Source organism: Hyaena hyaena, unplaced genomic scaffold, assembly GCF_003009895.1.
Source record: "Hyaena hyaena isolate Hyena2069 unplaced genomic scaffold, ASM300989v1 scaffold_664, whole genome shotgun sequence".
Classification (NCBI taxonomy): domain Eukaryota; kingdom Metazoa; phylum Chordata; class Mammalia; order Carnivora; family Hyaenidae; genus Hyaena; species Hyaena hyaena.
In genome coordinates this window covers 739,573-761,589 of record NW_024081298.1, presented here as the reverse complement: position 1 = coordinate 761,589, position 22,017 = coordinate 739,573, and the positions used below count along the sequence as shown (strand labels likewise).

General features: G+C 38.0%; 1 protein-coding gene across 4 annotated transcripts in view; it reads left to right on the top strand.

Annotated features, from left to right (window-relative positions):
- The window catches only part of WDFY3 (WD repeat and FYVE domain containing 3), a 240,653-nt gene that overhangs the window by 126,983 nt on the left and 91,653 nt on the right, over window positions 1-22,017 (top strand). For all 4 annotated transcript variants that reach the window (XM_039217080.1, XM_039217078.1, XM_039217079.1 and 1 more), the window contains 11 exons: window positions 1,476-1,653; window positions 2,455-2,669; window positions 4,994-5,106; window positions 7,384-7,615; window positions 9,049-9,149; window positions 9,288-9,506; window positions 14,698-14,879; window positions 16,493-16,724; window positions 18,580-18,740; window positions 20,396-20,507; window positions 21,565-21,755. In XM_039217080.1, the coding sequence (XP_039073011.1) occupies window positions 1,476-1,653; window positions 2,455-2,669; window positions 4,994-5,106; window positions 7,384-7,615; window positions 9,049-9,149; window positions 9,288-9,506; window positions 14,698-14,879; window positions 16,493-16,724; window positions 18,580-18,740; window positions 20,396-20,507; window positions 21,565-21,755 (1,936 nt within the window). The remainder of the gene's footprint in view (window positions 1-1,475; window positions 1,654-2,454; window positions 2,670-4,993; window positions 5,107-7,383; window positions 7,616-9,048; window positions 9,150-9,287; window positions 9,507-14,697; window positions 14,880-16,492; window positions 16,725-18,579; window positions 18,741-20,395; window positions 20,508-21,564; window positions 21,756-22,017) is intronic.

Here is a 22,017-nt window from a genome sequence, read left to right as displayed (position 1 = left end):
TTTGCTACAAAATCACTGACTTAAAGCATCTGTTTCCCAAGCTGCTCTTGTGCCAGAGTGCTGAAACGGCACTGCTCCCAGTGACAGAGCTCAGCATTAGACAAATTATGCTGAAACCAGTTCATTGGAACAAAGAGCCTCCATAGGCTGAAGCCACAAGCATCTGTTTTCTAGTGCCAGCATACAAAATGTGCAAATCTCATGAATTGTAGAAGAATAGTATGAAATAGAAAGTGGAGATCATTGATGAGAAGAAATGTGGAATGTTCAGGACATGGCTAGGCTTTCTACCTCATAGAAGCTTGTTATGTAAAACATGCCTTCTAAGTTTTAAAAAATTGTAATGAATATTTTCAGGGTCAAGTGGGTTAAAGCAAGAGAATGTGAATGTAGTTCCAAATAAGCTAAAGGAAAACTTCCTTGATGCTTAACGTGTATATTGTCAGATGGCCAAGATTCTGAGCCATCCTTGACTCAACTGACCCCAGTTAGATCTTGTCAGTTCTTTTTTTTTTTTTTTTTTTAATAAGACCTCTTTTATCTTAACATGACCATCTGAGGATAATTTTTTTTTTAATGTTTATTTTTGAGAGGCACAGTGTGTAAATAAGGGAAGGGCAGAGAGAGAGGGAGACACAGAATCTGAATCAGGCTCCTGGCTCCAAGCTGTCCCCACAGAGCCTAATGTGGGGCTCTAATCCATGAAATGAGAAATCAAAAACTGAGCCAAATTGGTCAGTTAACTGACTGAGCCACCTTGGTGCCCCAGATCTTGTTAGTTCTTGATTATGTTACCCATAGTTTAGGCAAAGGTTACAAACAGGTAGATTTTCAAAAGAAAATCTTAGGGATTTGATTTCATTTAATTTATACCCTCATCACATTTTATCAGAACTTTTACCTTTCCTAGAATTTTGAATCACTGTGATTTCACCTGTTGGTTGTATCTTCTAATACAGGTGTCATTCTTTTTTTTTTTTCCCCACTGTTATTGAGACTTGATTGGCATACAGCACTTTCCTAAGTTAAGGTATATAGCATAATGACTTGCCTTACCTATGTTGTAAAATGATTATTACAGGAAGTTTAGTTAACATCCATCATCTCAAATAAATACAAGGAAAAAAATGTTTTCCTTGTAATGAGAGCTTTTAGGATCTACTCTCTTAGCACTTCCAAATCTACCAGAGAAGAGTGTTAATTTTAGTCATCATATGTCCTTCTTTAATGCAACAATCCCAGTCACAAGTGGTAAAGACACAGTGTAGAAGAATCAATGGTAAAATGGTCTATATGTGACCCATTAAGAATTGGTAATACATTGCTTTTTTATGTCCCAACCTTAAAGTGTTTTGTAACCCAACCTCAAGTTACAAAGGTTTTTGCTTATCAGTGGATAAAGGTAACAGAAGATGAAGAAATTAAACAGAGTGTGATTGGCATTTAATGCTGTTACCCTTCTTTCTTTTTTACAGGCATGCGTATCATTCTGTTTCAACTCCCCCTGTTTACCCTCCTAAAAATGTCGCTGACCTGAAACTACATGTGACGACTACATCTTTCCAGAGTTCTGATGCTGTCGTCATCCATCCCGGAGCCATGCTCGCCATGCTGGACCTCCTGGCCTCTGTCGGGTCCGTGACACAGCCAGAAGTAAGTGTGGATATGTTAGCTCCTTTCCATCTTTAATGAATGAGTAAAAGGATGTGAAAATGACTGTATAAGCAAGGGAGTAGGTCCAAGACAAAGTGATAAGCAACGATTCCATATCACATACTAAAGTAGGAGAGGAAAAAGTAGGACTGTTCACCTTGAGTCTTAACTTTCTTAGTGAGATACGTATGTATATTTTATAATATGGTTCATTCACTACAGATGCAGCCAAGACCGTTGCTTCTGGTGCTAAAATAATTGTTTCTCCTTGTAAATCCTGCTCATCAGTGGAAACTGTTAATGAATAGTCCAGAAAGAAAAAAAGCTGAAGATACCACTTGGAGGCTGTTTCTCTGTTTTGATTTGTAGCACTCAAGAGTTTGGGTGAATGGGAGCTTCAGTGACTAATTTTGCTAAAATGTTGTATGACCCCTAAGGCTTAAAATGTCACAGATGAAAACAGTAGTCTTTTCTTCACACTGGTTGTTTATTCATCAAGTAAAAGACCTCTCATTTACTATGTCTATAAAAATTAAAATACTATTAGTTAATAGTCATTTACTACAAAAGATGGAAGAGAGTGGAGTCCAGCTGGGTATGCTTCCAGTGAAATGAGGATAGGAGATGTTTGCCTAGCCCTGTTCAAATTGCTGGATCATTCTACATCAGCTTCCTAATTCATCTGAAGGGGATTTGAAATGTGTAGAACACCCCCCTCCCAAAAAAAAGCTGTGTATGATGAGACAGTTGTCACCTCTCTTACTAAGAATGCCTTGGTGGCATGGGTTTCTTTAACTTCAGCATGCTCTGGACCTTCAACTTGCTGTGGCAAATATCTTACAAGCCCTGGTGCACACAGAGAGAAACCAGCAGGTCATGTGTGAAGCTGGTCTTCACGCCCGACTGCTGCAGCGGTGCAGCGCCGCCCTGGCGGACGAGGACCACTCACTGCATCCGCCCCTCCAGCGGATGTTTGAACGACTAGCCTCTCAGGCTCTGGAGCCCATGGTGTTGAGGTCAGTGCGTTCTCTTTCTCACCATTCTACACCACAGGCAGTAATGGCAGCTCCTAGAGTCTTTGTATTCAAGAATCTTGCTATGATAGACATATATCCAAGTATCTTTGGGCAAAACCAAAGCAATAAAAGTGGACAAAATGCTGAAATGTTGGTCTTAGGTAAGTCTAGTTATTAGAAAACAGAGGATGTTTATTTCTTCCACTCGAATCCAGCAAACTTTCCTTTAAAAATAAAGTCATGTTTTTATGATTTGCATCTGCTTTATATTTAAGAACTTTTTATGTGTCAGAATTCTCTTAAGAGGGTTGCCTGCGTGGCTTGGTTGGTTAAGCCTCTGACTTCAGCTCGGGTCATGATCTAGTGGTCTGTGAGTTTGAGCCCCGCGCTGACAGCTCAGAGCCTGGATGGAGCCTGCTTTGGAATCTGTGTCTCCTTCCCTGTGCCCCTCCCCCACTCGCACTCTGTCTTTCTCTCTCAAAAAGAAACAAAACATTGAAAAAAAGTTTTAAACCCTCTCTTAAATACTTTTTGAACTTTTTAAGATGCTTACAGATTTAGAGAGGTTCTGTGTTCCCTTCACCCAGTTTCTTCAGTGTTTACATCTCATTTAACTATACTACAACATTAAAACTAAGAAACTGACATTGCTACAATGTATCCTTATATTCCGTGGTTCTTGTTATTTATCAGGTGTTTATATGCCCATTACACAATCAAGGCATCACAAATATCTCCCTAGTGCTACTCCTTTATTATCATGTCCACTCCCCTAACCCCCACTCTTTTTTTTTTTTAATTTTTTTCTTACATTTATTTAGTTTTGAAAGACAGCGACAGAACACAAGTGAGGGAGGGACAGAGAGAGGATGAGGCACAGAATCCGAAGCAGGCTCCAGGCTCTGAGCTGTCAGCACAGAGACTGATGTGGGGCTTGAACTCAAAACCATGAGATCATGACCTGAGCCGAAGTCGGACGCTTAACCGACTGAGCCACCCAGGTGCCCCTAACCCCACTATTTTTAACCTCTTGAAACTGCTAATCTGTTCTCCATCTCAGTAAGTTTGTCACTTTGAGAATGTTACATAAATGAAATAGAGTACATGACCTTTTGAAATTGACTGTTCTCACTTACCATAATGCCTTGGAGATGCATCCAGATTGTTACGTTGCATGAATAGTATTCTGTGGTATAGATATACCTTCCAGAGTTTAACCATTTAAGAGATACACATATTTAAATCTTTTTAATGCAAGAGAAACAGTACTCTGTGTCTTAGGGATAAAACACCTTACATTTTCCTTGAAACTACCTTGCCAAAGAGATTTAATGTATAAGTTATCTTGTCCTTCTTTACAAAAATAATATACTTATGTGTCTTGTCACTTTTAGATATAAGCAGCTCTTTATAAGATAATTTTTTTCTGCCATTAATGTAGTCCTTTTTTATAAAACTTTTAAGAACTTCCTAAAAATCATTGGACTTTGAAATTTATGTTTTTTAACTGGCTCCAAACTAATAATGGATTAAGAAAAAAACATTTATTAAACAGTATTGCATCAGGCAGTGTACCAAGCCTTGACAGTACCAAGATAAGTGAGACTGTTCCTACTCACTTTGTTCATCATCTTATGGATGGCCTAAAGTATTAAAAGTAGCATGGAGATTTTCCCCTGATCATTTTTGGCAATCTGCTTTAAAAGTAGAGAGAGTGAATGAGACAGAAAGACCTTATCTCATACTTAATACTAGTATTTTATTTAATAACTTATACTGCCTAGCTCGTGGATATCCTCAGTTGTCACAGTGAATGAATTATCAGAACAAAAGGTCACATGAAGGTATAGATACCGGAGTTATTGATGAGCCATGAACTATAAGTTTATAAACTCATCATATATTACACTCTACATGAAAAACTGACAAAGGATACCTGACTTAATTTTTTTTCTACTATAAGTTGAAATTTCAGAGAAATACACCCCCCCCCTTTTACATGATGTCATAAATGACTGGATATGAAAGACTCCTATTTGTGTAATTCCTAGACAGTTCATTACATTTCTGCACATCAGATTTTAGGAGACCAGGCTCCCCAGATTTCATTTTTTAGCCTTTCACAATATTCTGTGCTATTTTCAGTGCTGGGTAATTCAGATGTAAAATTAACATTGTATATTATTTTATAATAATTGTTTGGGTTGGTTTTATATTTTTAACTAGTCTGTTATAATTCATCAAATCCCATGTTTTGTGTTTGGTTTATGAATTATGTAATGTTCTCAATCAAGGAATAACTGTTTTCTTTGTCTCTTCTTTAGGGAGTTTTTACGTTTGGCAAGTCCATTAAATTGTGGTGCCTGGGACAAAAAACTGCTAAAACAATATAGGGTCCACAAACCAAGTTCACTGAGTTATGAGCCAGAGATGAGAAGTAAGTTGACCTTGGAGGTTGCCTTCTTGGTTATTTTCTAGATGAAAATCATGTAGGGAATAAATATTATTTCAACAAGTTTTACTGTGGGGAAAAAAAGGAAAGGAAAGGGATTGTCGTTATTTAAATGAAGAAACAAAATCTGATTGACAGAAGAAGGGGCAGCTAGGGGTGAACAAGAGATCACGATGTAAAGCAGGATCCAGAGGAGATGAGAATTAGTGCAGAGTAACACTTGGCTTGGACAGGACAGTACCTCTCTCTCAGAGGATTCGTAATTTCTTTGCCTTTCTCTCAAGTAGCCTTTGCCACCAGAACTAGAGTGGTCGTTAGATTCCTAACAGGCCACGGGTTTGCAGGACAGCTCCTTCATGAGGGTCTGGAGGACAGGTCAAAAATACTGATAAAAGTCATTGAAGAGATAGATATACCAAGGAGTAATGGTTGGGTAGGGAAAGAAGTGAACCCAAGCGGCCAGTGACAGGCTGGGAGAAAAGGGATCAATCCTTGGACTGGAGAATAACAAGTAGGCCAAAAAGCAAATGTAGTGAGAGAAAAGGAGTGAGTGAACTGGAGCGGGAGGGGATAGGGTGGATGGATAATGGCAATCAACACTGGAGCAGTGAAACATGCAGAGAAAGGGACCGTGCCCCAGTTGTGGCTCTGGAGTGAAGTGGAGGTGAAAGGTGATCATAGAATGAGAAGTGAGGTGTTAGATGGGTTCTTCGCACCGACCTTGACATACCCCGGCACACTGGCGACAGCCCAGAGAAGAGGGATGAAATGCCAGCAGCAGCAGATGGCACTTGGGTAGACAGATGTGTGGTAGTACTGCTGAGGGGGCGCCCCCGAGAGGAGGAGTTTGCACCTTAGGCTGCTGGAAGGCTACAGGTGGCCAGAGCGTGGGCGCCGCCTACTTACCAGTCTGGCAGGGACCACGGGCAGCCAGCAGATTCCCAACAGATTCCACCCCAGCCACGGAGAAGCACCTTCGGGAGAGAGCGGGCATTGTGCCACTCTTCTTCCCAAGGCAAATCCTGTGGCTTTGTTGTGGTTTTTTCTCTTTACATTTCATTTTGTGTAGTTGTTAGCCATACTGATTGGCATTTGTTTTGATGGATTGAAGTGCCCACTACTAGTGGAACAGGAAAGAATAAAACTTAGGAAGGTAGAATAGCCTCCCTGAAAGGTTGAGTGACCATTTTGGTCATCCCCTTGTTCTTTCAGGTGAGAATCCCAAAGATTAAGAAAGCACCAACTGTTATTTCAGTCTTAACTTTTTCCCCTGAGAATTATCATCCAAGATTAGTGAATCCTATGTTTTGGAAACTAAGATCTTTAAAGTTTATTGGAGAACAGAAAGTATTGCAGTTTTCCATATCTATCAGTGTAACTCCCCTAGATGTGTATATACTTTATTATTGTTGTTTTTGTACTAACACAGACAGTTTGAATTGAATTGGGATTTCCTTTGCAAGGCATAGAAACAAAAATAGTTCCTTTCTCTAAGAGAATATTGAAATACATCTAGGGTTGCCTGAATGCTTAGCACCTTTAAGAGAGAGAACAGTTACATTTATGTGGTTTATCTTGAGAGAGAATACTTTCTCCATTCATTACATTTGTAACGTCTTCCTGAAAAATATACCAGTTTGTTTAATATTTCTCTCCTCATTCTTCAAATTATCCCTGACTGCATGCATATAGGAACTTTTTAATTCAATTACTTTTGTGTTTACATATTTAATTGTAGTATTTGTAAGGGAAGAGTTAAAAGTAGGGAGAAAATAGGAGAGAAGCAAGTTTTTGCTATTTATATCTGATTTTTTAAATAATAAAGATGACTCATTTCTTTCCATTGTCTTCTTGAATATTTTGCTTTCTTCTGAAAGAGAAATAATAATTTTGTGAAATGAAAGTATAATCTGGTTTTTAAAAACATGATCTGTAATTTATAAGTGAATTACATTGTAACAGTGGTTTGGATAGTGGTTACTGGTAATTTTTATTCTTGTTTGTACTCTGCAGTTTCCAACAACACATTCCGCAGTGACTTGATGATTTTAGTAGTAAGTAAAAAAGGAAACACATGCTATTTAAGTTGAAAAATGAACATAAAATACATTAAAACTGGATGTTAGCTTTGGTGTTTAAGAATAAAAGTGTTATATATATTGAAACTGAAAAATGGGACTTGAAAATAAATCAGCCTTGTAAAGCAGTTATTTTTAAAATCTATATGATATTTTTTCCCAAGAGATTTTCTTTGACTTACAGGTAGCATGATCACATCTATGGAAGGCCTGGGTTCTGATAATGTTTTCAGCTTACATGAAGATAACCATTACCGGATAAGCAAGAGCCTGGTAAAATCTGCAGAAGGAAGTACTGTACCCCTAACTAGGGTGAAGTGTCTGGTCTCCATGACAACCCCACATGACATCAGACTTCATGGGTCATCAGTTACTCCAGCTTTTGTTGAATTTGACACATCCCTTGAAGGGTTTGGGTAAGGAATTTGCAGGGTAGCCAGGCCTTCTTGTATTTTTTATGCCTCCTACGTGCCTTTGACAAATAGATCTTTGGTTTTAAAAATACCTAGTTAAAATATGCTATATATTTTGTATTCCCAAATGATCGACTTCGTTGAGCATATTATTTTAAAGTTTTTAGATTTAATTATTTTTATTTTATTTTTTTATTTTAAAATGTTTTTTAATGTTAATTTTGAGAAAGAGGGAGATAGCACAAGTGGGAGAGAGGCAGAGAGAAAGGGAGACACAGAATCCAAAGTAGGCTCCAGGCTGCCCGATGTGGGGCTCAAACCCACAAGAGGCAAGAACATGACTTGAGCCAAAGTCAGAAGCTTAACCCACTGAGCCAGCCAGGCGCTCCTAGATTTAATTATTTTTAATTATTATATTAAATAAGTTGATATGTTAAAGGAGCCAGTAATCTAAGATCCATGATCCAGATTTTTTTTTGTAAATTTCATTTTATTTTTTTGGTAAATAAAGTTTTATTTTCATGTAGCCACCCTCCATTATGTGTGTACTATGTGTGGCAGCTTTCACGCTAGGATGGCAGAGTTGAATAATAATGACAGACTCTCTGGTCTGCAAAGCATAAAATATTTATGGTCCGGCCCTCCAAGAAAATGTTTGCCAACCTTTGATTTAGTACAATAAATTTATAGGTCATATGCAAATTAAAATTGCATTAGAAGGTGTTTGGGTTCAATCATCATCCTTTTCCATAAATTACCTAGTTTAGTATCTTAAACATTATAAATACTCTATGACTGTCACATTAAATGAGTAAATAACTTCAAGTGGCAGAAAATGCTATAGTAGCAAAAACAGCAATAAAGAATCTGTAAAAATTCTAGAAAAACTTATAAAAATCTTAAGCCTCAAAATAGACACAAATGCTAATATTGATCTGTGTCTATGTTAGTTGTGGGATTCTTATACACCAATCTAAAACTATATATAAAACTATATATAAATTGTCTTTTAAGAACATTGTCCTGGGTTATTATTGAATGGTGGATTAAAACCCATTTCGAAATAGAACCAATCAGAACGGAGGAAGATGACTTACTGGAAAGGACACAAGGGAGTTTTTCTGCAGTGATGAAATGGTTCCAGTGTCTTCCAACATGGTTGTACATTGGTGCATTTTACCATATGCGACCTGTACTTTGATTTTTTTTAACTTAAAATAACAGTGATGTCATTGGAGATTTTTTAAAGTATGTATTTCAGCACTCTTAAGTAATTAAAAGAAGGAAAGGACTTTATTAAGCATCCAGATTTATTCCATGATCTCTTCACTCTAGTTACCCTTAAATGATGGCAGTTTATTTCACTATGGTAAGTGCGTAGTGATAAGAGAAGAAAATGGTTGGTCTCTAATATGTACATTGTGTTTTCTTAATAGCTGCTTGTTCCTGCCCAGTTTGGCCCCCCATAATGCCCCCACAAACAATGCTGTCACAACAGGTCTTACGGATGGGGCCGTGGTCAGCGGCATCGGTTCCGGTAAGTATTTCTTACTTTACTCCTGAGATTTGTTTGTTCAGTAGGTTATATTTTCTTTAGAGTTTACTGCCTTCTCTTTAAAGTGTACGTATGAATAACACAAACTCTTTCATTGTTATTTTTCTGTTTTTATTTTAGGTGAAAGATTCTTCCCTCCTCCATCTGGCTTAAGCTACTCTAGCTGGTTTTGCATTGAACATTTCAGCTCTCCTCCAAATAACCACCCTGTCAGACTTCTTACTGTCGTGCGCCGGGCAAATTCTTCTGAACAGCATTATGTGTGCCTCGCCGTCGTCTTGTCAGCAAAAGACCGATCTCTGATTGTCTCCACCAAAGAGGAACTACTCCAGAACTATGGTCAGTGTCTGTTTCTTGTTGCTTCCTGTGAAAATTAAAGGTATTTAACTTCATTATAATATTCATCTTTAATGTCCAGCTGATAATTCTTTTCCCATTTAAACTATTATAGAATAGGACCGGTATATGAAATGTTGAATATTGTTTACCAGTGAATTTTAAGGCACTTTTCAAAGAGTCTTAGATAGAAAACAATGGGTAGGGATCCTAAAATAAAGATTCATCTCCACTTGCCAAGAAATCACAGCTTTTGCTAGGAAAGCAGATTGCTTGTTTGATATATTTTAGTAGGGATTTTCATTGACCATGAATTCTGCTTAACTAATGAATATTCATCGAGCACCTGCCTACCATATGTGCCACTCTGTGCTAGACACAATAACATTTTAATTACTTTATCCATCACTTACCTTCAAGACTTAATACGTACCACTTAATAACCCTAATTCTCTCCAATATGCCATAATGTTACATTGCTATCCAGTAGAACTTCAAACTCAGGACATTCATGAATATCTTCCTAAATGATTTAAACAACATAAAATATAAATTTCAGTTTACTGAATGTTCTTTACTAAAGTTACCTTTTAATTAACTGAATAAAATAATACCACATATTGCTTTACATGTGGTTGGTATTCAAATATATATGAATGTTAGCATCATTAGATTGTAAGGCCTTTTTTCTTAATATTCTTCATGACTAGGACAGAGGTAGGCATCAGTACAGTGTAACTGCTTTAAAATTCTTACTAGGACACTTTATTTGTTCCTGTTGATATTTTTCCTCCTAATTCAGGCTGTCTTCAGTCTTGCACTTTGGGATACCCATTCTCTTGTTCTTTCACTACATCTCTGACCTCTTTTTACACTTTCCTTCAATAGCTTTCTTTTCCATCTTCCCCTTCAAGTTAATAGTCTCCAAGGTTTCGTCATTAGTCTTTGTACTCAACCTGCTCTTCTTGAGAAAAAAAAAATCTATGTCTGTTAAGTTTAGGTCTGTTTAATCCCAATAATTCCAGAATTAAATTTATTTGTGTCTCAGGCTTTCTCATTTTCTATTTTTTTTTAATTTTTTTTTTAAGTTTATTTATTTGGGAGAGATACATCGTGAGTGGGGGAGGAGCAGAGAGCGAGGGGGAGAGAGAGACTCCCAAGCAGGCTTTGTGCTGGTAGCTCAGAGCTGCCAACACGGGGTTTAAACTCATGAAACTGTGAGATCATGACCTGAGCCAAAACCAGTAGTTAGACACTTAACCTTCTGAGCCATCCAGGCGCCCCTCTCCTCATATTTTAACTGCAAATTAGACATTCATATGAATAGTCTTTTTGTAAACAGCTCAGACTTTAATGATTCTTATTTATAAAACCTGCATCTCTTTCTGTTTTCGTGTCTTCCTAAATGACACCTCCACTACCAGTTTAACCCAGCTAAAAATCTCAAGTCTACTTTGAAATATCACTCCTTCCACTAAGTCTTACGGTATTACATTTCCTTTATATTTCTTTTTTTTAATGTTTGTTTATTTATTTTGAGAGAGAGAGGGAGAGAAAGAACCCCAAGGAGTCTCCACTTTGTCTGCAGAGCCTGATGCAGGGCTCACTTCCACAAACCATGAGATAATGACCTGAGCTGAGATCAGGAATGGGATGCTCAACCAACTGAGCCACTCTAGTGCCCATTCCTTCATATTTCTTGAATCTTCCCTTCCTCCTAAGCCCTCTGCCATAGATCTTACTTAATTTTTAAAAATTTTTTAATGTTTATTTTTGAGAGAGAGGGAGGGAGAGAGAGGGAAGGAGAGAGAAAGTGCATGCATGCACATGAGCAAGCAGAGGAGGGGCAAAGAGAGAGGGGAAAAGAATCTAAAGCAGGCTCCAAGCTCCGAACTGTCAGCACAGAGCCTGATGTGAGCTCGAACTCATGAGCCATAAGATGACGACCTGAACCGAAGTCAGACACTTAACCAATTGAGCCATCCAGGCGCCCCACCTTACTTAATTTTTTTTATCAGTTATCTGGACTTCCAAGATTTTAATTCTTTATATTTGTCTTTATCTGGTTACCGTACTAGAACTATGGTTCACACACACACACACACACACACACACACACACACACGCAATGTAATTTATTCTCTTGGTAATCTAGGCAGCCCTGCCACCTAAAACACGCAAAATATTATGTAAAAGCATGAATGAATGAAGAAATCAACAAACGAGAACAAAAGGAAAATATAAGAAAGGGAAATAATGAGAAAATAATTTTAAAAAGTAATATTGGGGAATTTGGGAAAAGAATAGAATTTAATGGAAAAGTTAAGGAATGGGTGCAGGGATTTTTTTTTAAACTAGGAAAATGTTTTCTACCTCTGTCATTTTCATGAAATGTAATTTGCAAGATTACCATAGTCCATATATCACTAGAAATTACAGTAATAGATACATTAGTTATAGATGATGTTACTACTATAAGGATCCATCCTCTGAACAGCTGTAGCCCATTAAAAGGCATAGGTGATTAAGAGTTGGCAGAAACCATTTGGCTCTCCAAGACACCCTGACATACCACTGAATACTGGATGTGGCTTAGTAGAATCCTGAGCCAGAATGAGAAACTCTCAGAAAATTTTTTTAAGTAAAATCTTCTACAGTTCTGGAGAAGATTCAGTCTAGTAACAAGAAGGGAAACGGAAGAGTTCTGGGAAGAAAGGAAAGGGAAGATACCTTTAATCTTTTCTTTCACATCCTTTGGTCTATACACTAGACCTTTCAAAGCGGTTTGACCCTGCTTTTACCAGGATTTATTCAATTCTGTTTCTACATTAGGTCACCTATCAATAAGATTCTGCTTTTCTTAATTCATCAATAGATGTATATTGTTGTTTTTTTTTTTTAATATTTTTTATTTATTTCTAGGAGAGAGAGAGAGACAGCATGAGCAGGGGAGGGTCAGAGAGAGAGGGAGACACAGGTTCTGAAATAGGCTCCAGGCTCTGAGCTGGCAGTCAGCACAGAGCCCGATGCGGGGCTCGAACCCACGAACCGCGAGATCATGACCTAAGCGAAAGTGGGATGCTTAACTGACTAAGCCACCCAGGCGCCCCAATAGATGTATATTCTGAAGTGTCATTTTCAAGTATAATCTTGGCCTGTCAGTATATGCAGATATTTTAAGATTCCAAAAGTAAAAACTAGTATTTTATTTGTAATTTTTTCTTCATATAATTTAAAGTTTTATCTTTTAGTATATTAACTTGTGTGTACTTACCATGAAAAATGGTGAATCTGCTGTAAGTTACATGGTTACAGATTAGCTCTTTTTAAAGGTTTTGGTGGGGAGCGTGGAGCAGTGAGTTCTTAACATCTGGATACACACTGTTGTCCCATCCCTGCTTGAATGCTTAAAAACGTTAAATTAATTTTTTATTAGCTTAACATTAAGATTGAGTTAATATTGACCCATTATTTCTTGGCATGATCAGGCAACATACTGGATAGCAGAGGGAAACCAGATTGGAGTCAGGAAGTGATTGCAGAATGTTAGGAAATAGTCAGAGTTGTTTGGTGAAGCAGGAAACTTGGATCAAAAAATACCTTTCCATGCAGCCACTGTGGAAAACAGTATGACCTTTCCTCACAAAAACTTAAAAATAGAATTACCATATGATCCATATGATCCAGCAATTCCACTACTGGATATTTATGAAAAGAAAACAAAAATACTAGGGGCACCTGGGTGGCTCAGTCCATCAAGTGTCTGACTCTTGATTTCAGCTCAGGTCATGATCTCATGGTTGTGAGATCGAGCCCCATGTCGGGCTCTGGGCTGAATGTGGAGCCTGCTTGAGATTCTCTCTCTCCCTCCCTCTGCCCCTTCCCTGTTTGCACGTACTCTCTCTCTTAAAAAAAAAAAAAAAGAAAGAAAGAAAGAAAACCAAACATTAATTCAAAAAGATATATGCACCCCTGTGTTTATAGTAGCATTATTTACAATAGCCAAGATATGGAAGCAGCCCAAGTGTCCATCGATAGATGAATAAAGAAGATGTGAGATATATAGATAGATAGATAGATAGATATACACACACAATGGAATATTGCTCAGCCATAATAGGGGATGAGATTTTGCCATTTATAACAACATGAATGGAACTATAGGGCATTAGGTTCAGTGAAATAAGTGAGTCAGAAAAAGACAAATACCGTATGATTGCACTCATGTGGAATATAAGAAACAAAACAAAGGAATAAAGGAGAAAATAAGATAAACTGAGAAACAGACTCTTAACTATAGAGAGCAAACTGAGAGGAGGTGTGTAGGGGATGAGTAAAATAGAAGAGGATTAAAGAATACACTTAACATGAGGAGCACTATGTAATGTACAGAATTGTTGAACCACTATATTGTACACACTATATGTTCACTTTACCAGAATTAAAATGTTAAAAATAATAATGAATAAATGAATGAGCAAAGCTTTCCACTCCATAAATCACCTCCCTACTATTAGCTGTCATCAGGCAGGAGACAGAGCAGTACAGCCACAAACCGAGAACAAACAGTTGGCCTCTTGTATCAGTGAGCAGAGCATATAGCAGGAGTAAAATTTTTAACTTTCTAGCCAGTGCTATAATCAAATGCATAGCAAATGAGAATTTAAAATGACCTTTTATAACAGACCATGACAGATAATAATCAATTAGTCTCTTTTTGTTGTCTCCTGTAACTTTATTATCTGTTTCATTTATTTCATCATCGATTATAACTTTAATTATAACTATCTTGAGCAGAAGAAAGCAAAATATATATCAGGGTTTACTTCTTCCTGCAGATCTTTTATTTTTTTATTTTTTATGTTTATTTTTGAGAGAAAGAGTGTGTGTATGGGGGGATAGGAGAGGAGCAGAGAGAGAGAGGGAGACACAGAATCTGAAGCAGACTCTAGGCTCTGAGCTGTCAGCACAGAGCTTGGACCCACGAACTACCAGATCATGACCTGATCGAAGTTCGATACTTCACCAAGCCACCCAGGTGCCCCTGCTTCTTCTTACAGATAAAGCTGTTGAATTGATAGGGTATTTTCATTTACATCATCATTGTATGTGAACATAAAGCCAAAATCTAAATGTGAATAATTGTTAGAATGAGGATGTTGAGTTTTTTATTTCTTTTTCCTCTTTATTTTAGTTGATGATTTTAGTGAAGAATCTTCTTTTTATGAGATTCTCCCATGCTGTGCCCGCTTCCGATGTGGGGAACTTATAGTTGAGGGGCAGTGGCATCATCTGGTTTTGGTGATGAGCAAAGGCATGCTGAAAAACAGTACTGCAGCCCTCTATATTGATGGACAGCTTGTTAACACTGTGAAGGTAAGCAGACTTGTGCTTGTAAGTTTTAACCTGCTTTACTGGATAGTTTATGGGTGGGTGTTTTTCTGTGATTTTTCACAACAGAAGAACCATTTGATGTCCAAATATCTTAAGAACATACAGTTTTGTCACTTCATTGCTATCATGCATTCCGGTAGACTCTATATTCCTTGAGCTGGAATTGTTTCTAGTCTTCTTTGTTCTCAGATCACCCAGATTAGTCCTGTGATAATACGTAGTAGGTGTTCCATTACTGTTTGCTGAATGAATGAGTATGTAAGTATTACTCTAGGTATAGATATACCATAATATTCAGAAGAGAGGTAAGAGAGTTGAAATAACCAATGAAGAGTATAAGTTCCTTTTTTGTATCAGGATGAATGCTGTTACTTACTTTCAATAGAACTGAGCTAGCAAGCTGTTGAAATCACACTTTAGCTTCTAAAAAATAATATCTGTTTTTATAGTGATTACTACTTGAAAGAAGCAGCAAAAGCAAAGTTTGTGCTTTTGTGTGAATTAAAGTTTAAAAAGCAGTGAAATCGGTAGCTTTCCATGAATACATTTCCTTCGTTAATGATATCTTATTGTGACATTGCGTTACAATATGATAAACCCAAAAATGCATTCTGTGGGAATAGTAATTTTTCCTTTGTACACATGATCGCATTTGAAATGGGCTTGTAGATTCTCAGGTAGGTTGCTTCTTTGCTATTTTTAGTAGTATTTAAGATAAAAATGTCTTCAGCTTCTGGAATTGAGAGGCAGGAGATTTTTCATTGATTTATTTACATCGTCATCATCACTGTGCCTGTTAGAAGTTAGCAGTCCTGTGAAACCAACTTTAGGCCACATGTTGGTCTTCATGCTCATGCTGTTAACATCACTGGGAACTATTCTTAATATATGGAATGATAGATGTGATCTGAAACTAGGACAGTGTTAGAACAAAACAATCAACAGAAACGTCCTTCATACTGTCAAATGATAGAAAGCTGCCTATGCCACAAGAAACAATTTGATTTCATTATCTAATACTCTAATTATGTATTTATTATGAAATGAATTGAATGATAATTTTGGCAACTTGTCAGTAAACACTAATGTGAGGATGTATTTTACATTGAGATTAAAATGTGTGTGTATAAATTATGTAATAGACTTAATTTTTCTAACTTCTATAGCACTTTACCCATTATAAAACATTCTTCATGAATTACTTTATTTGACAGAGTCAGACTGAAGGTAACCCAGCTAATTTCAAGACTACTTGAATTCCATAGTTGGGAAGCTGTATTTTTATATCAACCCAAAAATTTCACCGGAGGCATCATTAATTTGATATGGAAACCACTCAGATAGTAACAGTAACCCTCTATTTGATGTTGCCCTTCAGTTTATATCTGAGAGTTGGGTAATAACAGGTTTCCTTCTTCCACGTCAGGTTCCAGAATCTTGGCCTTCCTCTTACTTCTCAACCCAGCCTCTTTTGTACATGTGTAAAGTTGGATGACCTTGGGATATGGAAACGGTACACAAAAAGTGGCTCTTTTCCTGATGAAAGCGGGGCTCTTTTTGTACTATCTCACATGTTGCCTTCACTCTTCTTACAGCTGCATTATGTTCACAGTACTCCTGGGGGTTCGGGTTCTGCAAACCCACCGGTGGTCAGCACGGTCTATGCGTATGTTGGCACTCCCCCTGCTCAGCGCCAGATTGCTTCCCTGGTTTGGCGCCTGGGACCCACGCATTTTTTGGAAGAAGTTTTACCTCCTTCAAATGTTACTACCATTTATGAACTGGGACCAAATTACGTTGGAAGCTTTCAGGCCGTATGTATGCCGTGTGAGTAACTTATTCTTTATTCTTAAAGTTGTATAAAACTTACCTCCTGCCATGTAGATACATTAATAAGTGCATGTACACATGTACGTACAGGTTTGCATATAGGGTATATATACGGTTCTACATTAGGTTTATCTTAAAAACGCCTTCTCCTTCACTTTTCTTCAGTGTGATAGTGCTGAGCACTCACTCCTATTCCAAATGCTCTCCTCCACTGATCATGCTGTTCTGTCTGGATTTTTGTCTTCATGCCCCATCACTGATTTTCTGATTTGTCTGATTGGCTCCAAGATGTACATACCCTCTAAGAGTCTAACCACAGCCGCCTTCTCTGTCTATAATTTCTCTTACTATATAAAGCATTTTAAAGTGTATCTACTCTGGTTAAAAGAAGGGAAAAAGTGGGGCGCCTGGGTAGCTCATTTGGTTAAGCGTCCGACTTCGGCTCAGGTCATGACCTCACAGTTTGTGGGTTCGAGCCCCGCGTCGGGCTCTGTGCTGACTGCCAGCTCGGAGCCTGGAGCCTGTTTCAGAGTCTGTATCTCCCTCTCTCCCTGACCCTCCCCTGCTCACGCTGTCTCTCTCTCCTAGAAATAAATAAAACATTAAAAAAAAAACAAAAAAGGAGAAAAGCTGCTTCTAGAAAACACACACACATAATTTTTTTTAGGTTAGACCAGTTAATACCAGTTTTCCTCATTCCTTTACTCCTACAGTCCAGTTCTTAGTGTCCTTTGTCCCGAAAGAAAGGTAGAGTCAGAGGAACCGATACTAAGCTGTAATTCCTCTGATACTCTTTCCGAGTGATGTCCTCCATCCTCTTGTTCTTGTTCTCCTGAAGCTCTCAGAAGAGTTAGGACAAGTGTAGTGAGTGATAAAAATCCTGTGCTAGGTAATTTGTCTGTCACTCACGTACTTGATTCAGAGAGCATCTAAGGATAGTTAACTGAGCACTCAATATGTGCAAATAAGTTAATACACGTAGTTGTTCTGGAGCCCTTCGTATGTTTGTTCATCTCCTCAAAACTTTGGGACTTGTGTAGTCTTTTTATAATCCCCATTCTACAGATGAGGAGACTGAAGCACAGAGATGTGTCTGTCATGCATCTTTTAAGTGATAAAGCAGAGTGACTCAAACTTAAGCCACCTAGGTCTGAAACTTGTATTCTTTTTTTTTTTTTTTTTAGTTTATTGTCAAGTTGGTTTCCATATAACACCCAGTGCTCATCCCAACACGAAACTTGTATTCTTAACTCCCCTGCTACGCTGTTTGGAGATAGGGAGGCCTATCTGAGCACTCTTGTCGGCGGGGGGGGGGCTTCCACTCATGTACATTCTCTTTCTCCTTTGATCCTTGGGGAAATGTTTTGTGATTTGATAACAGTTAAAACTCTTTTACATTATGCTATTTGTAAAGCACATTTTAAGAATAAAACCTGGAATGTAAAGGTCTATGACTAAGTGATTTTCTCTATTAAATGAAGAGCTGAAAAATTAAATAGAATAGTTTTGAAATTTAGTTCCTTTGTTCCACTTTAAAAGATTTTGGGGGCACTTGGGTGACTCAGTTGGTTAAGCATCTGACTCTTGATTTCAGCTTAGGTTCATGAGTTCAAGACCTGTATCAGACTCTGTGGTGACCGCATGGAGTCTGCATGGGATTCTCTCTCCCCATTTCTCTCTCTGCTCCTTCTCAACTCGTGCTATCTCTATCTCTGTCTCTGTCTCTCTCTCAAAACAAATAAACTTAAAAAAAAGATTCTCAACTCTACCCATTTAAAAATAGTTAGAATAAATTTGTGTTTGGATAGGAGAAATACTGACAATTTTGAAAAGGATCATTTGTCTTTTGAAGGTAAAGACACAAAGTCTGAAGGTGTAGTCCCATCCCCTGTGTCATTAGTACCGGAAGAAAAAGTATCGTTTGGCCTCTATGCACTCTCTGTGTCTTCCCTAACGGTGGCAAGAATCCGGAAAGTGTACAACAAGTTGGACAGCAAAGCCATCGCCAAGCAGGTAAGCAGAATGACCTCCTGGTAAGCTGTGGCTGCTTTTCCCAGAAACAACATTTCAGAGCTTTGTTACACGTACCCCCAAGTATGAGTAGTCCCCAAAAACAGTGCCTTTCTTATATCATTTATAGCTGTTTTACTTGGCTTTGGGCTTAAACTAGAACATATACCTAGATAATTAGCTTCGTTTGGAAAAGTGAGAATTTCCTTCTACGTGAATGGTTTATATGAATCCTTGGCAGTTAAGAAATTGAACTGCAGATAACTAAAGAAAACAATTGCTACTTTTAAGACTATAACCTCCTATGTGCCAGGTACCGCTTGGTTTAGGTCATAGCAGTAGATGCAGAGAAAATCTCTGCCTTTGTGGTTCTTACATAATAGTGGAGAGACAAATGATAATAATTAAAGAAATAACCTCATCATAGGATATGTTAGAAGATGAGGAGTGCTCTGCGAAAAAATGAAGGAAAAAGTGATCAGCTTATAATCACTTTTTTATAATATAATCAAGAGGCCTCATGGTGAAAGTGAAATTGAAGGAGACTCGAGAGAGGTGAGGCAGCAAGTCATGAACATATAGGCATGATCTGGGGGGCTGGGGTCATCCCAGCAGTACAAGTGCTAAAGCCCTGAGGAGGGTGCATGCCTGCCACAGAGGCAGGTGCCACTAGAGCATATGAGAGAAAACCGGGTGGGAGGAGAGGAACTCAAAGAGGTAATGGGCTCTAGACTCTTCAGGGTTTATAGGCAGTGGAAAAGGCGTTGGCCCTAAGTAAGTGGCATGGGAAGCATTATAGGGTTCCAGAGCTAAGGAATGAAATGTTGTAATTGACTTTTTAGCCAGGGTGACTATGACCTCTATTGAGAATAGACTGAAGGGAGACCAGGATAACTCCGAGGTTTTTTGCTCTAACAACGAAAGACTAGGACTGAGGACTGATGACCAGTGGGTCTAGTGAGGTGGGCGTCATCAGGGTGGTTGGCAAAGGGTTTTGGCTGCTTAGAGTAGGCAAAGTCCAGGGGGGAGGAGATCACGAGACTGGAAGGAAAGGATTGGGGAACGGTAAGTATTGACAACTCTGGTGCAGTCATTTGTCTGTAAATACATGTACCATCTTCCAAGGAACATGAACTGTATATTAATTTAGTTCTACAGGTAACAGTAGAACTAAAGTCTTAAGACTGTTTTTGCTTTGAAAGTGCATTGTGTGTATGAGTGTGTACACGTGCAGAACTTAACATATCCTTTCTGTAGGCATGTTTTATCTGTAAACACTTGAATAATTTATGTGTCATTTACTTGGAATTGAAGTAAAGCTAATATTATGTTCCCTGATATGAAATACTGTGAAGCAGCAAATGATAAGAACTTTTAAGCAATGACGGTTTCATTCAGAAAGACCCTTGAAACTGTTTCCAAGTCCCCCTCACCATCTTTATCTCATCAGATTGTATTTAACTTACTTTCTGTGTGTTTCGACCCATTGGAAGAGCTCATACATTAAAAAAAAAAAAATGAATGCCCATGCCTTTAGTATTCTGATAAGGAGAGAAAGGAACGATGTGTTACAGATCGGGGTTTTTTTTTCTTTTCCAATAAAATGTTCAGACTGTTCTTCTATAGTTACATTTCTTTCTTTTTCCTTTATTCTTCAGTTAGGCATTTCCTCTCATGAGAACGCCACTCCTGTGAAGTTGATACACAATTCAGCAGGACATCTTAATGGGCCTGCACGGACAGTTGGGGCTACTCTGATTGGATACTTGGGTGAGTCAGATTGTATCTTAATTTTGGTTTTCTTCTTTAACTATATTGCATGATAAAGCAGTTTCCTTTATGCTAAGGCACGTGGTGGTTTTTTTTTTATTCAATACAAGTATTTACTGAGCCTGTGTCATGTCTTTGCAAAAATATAGCAGCACGTGGTATAGTAGAAAGAGCGGGGAGTGAAGAGTTCAAAGACTGAGGTTCTAGCTCCTGTTCCATCACTCTGTAGCATTACACCACACATCTGAGTTCTTTAGACTTCAGCTTCTAATCTGTAAACTAGTAATACTGGTCCTAATTATCTTAGAAGGTAGTTTTCAAAATTTTGTGCCATAATATTGCAAGTATTATGCATATCGCAAAACACCTAGAAGTATAAAACACCTATTCGTTTAATTTTTGGAAAACTCAATTTTGATTAGTAGCCAAACAACATTCAAACAATTCCTTTTTGTAAAAACAAGGTCAGGAATATAGATGCAAATTTTGGTTAGTTGACATGTACTTAGTTCTAGTCCTTTGTTTCCACATGACTATGCTCTCCTGGGGTCACTGCTGCACTCAGACTAGGAGAGCTTGTAGTGGTGGTCAGTGAGGTGCCTGGCTTGGCTTCTCTTGGGAATGCTTGTCCTTGCCTGGACAGCACCTGCATCCCATTCCCCAGTTGTGAGTTAAAGTGCTGCTGCCCTCCCCAGGTTTATTCCCCAGCAGTACCTAGTAAGGCATTCTCACTCACCCCAGAAATGTGTTCCCAAGGCCTCCGTACTTTTTCTATATAATGCCTGAAGCTACGCAGTCAAAACTTTTGGGCTTGCTCTCAAACCCAGCCCTTCTCTACTCACTCTTTTACTCCCACTTCGTCTCTGAGAGTATAGATATTAGCATTTATTACCTTCCACATCCTACCTTGGAGTTGTTTTTAGAATTTTCATTTTAGGATAGAGGTGTTTATTTACTTTTAAGTATAATTTAAAATTAATTAAATACTTCTTAAGATGAATTATTCAGTTCTTGTTTACATGGGGAATTTAATTATTTTTCACTGTCTTTTAATCAGGAGTAAGAACATTTGTCCCTAAGCCTGTTGCCACTACTTTGCAGTACATTGGTGGAGCTGCAGCCATCCTGGGCCTGGTGGCCATGGCTTCTGATGTGGAAGGGCTCTATGCAGCAGTCAAGGCCCTGGTTTGTGTGGTCAAGAGTAACCCACTAGCCAGCAAAGAAATGGAAAGAATCAAAGGCTACCAGGTTTGTAACCATAAAGCTTTGCCTTTTCTTTACTCTGCATTGGAAAAAAAAAAAAAAATCTTCTCAATTTTCATTACTCCTATTTTTTTCAAACTCTTAAAGAATGATTTCATCCAAATAAACTTTAAAAGTCAGCAGTTTCTAGTAAAACTAATATATTTTGAGTGAGAATATGAATTGTTTATTTTGGCTCAAGCTTTTTGTCCTTTCTCATCAAATCTCACTTCCTAAACTCTTGAATTAGTCTGTGTTATCTCAGTAG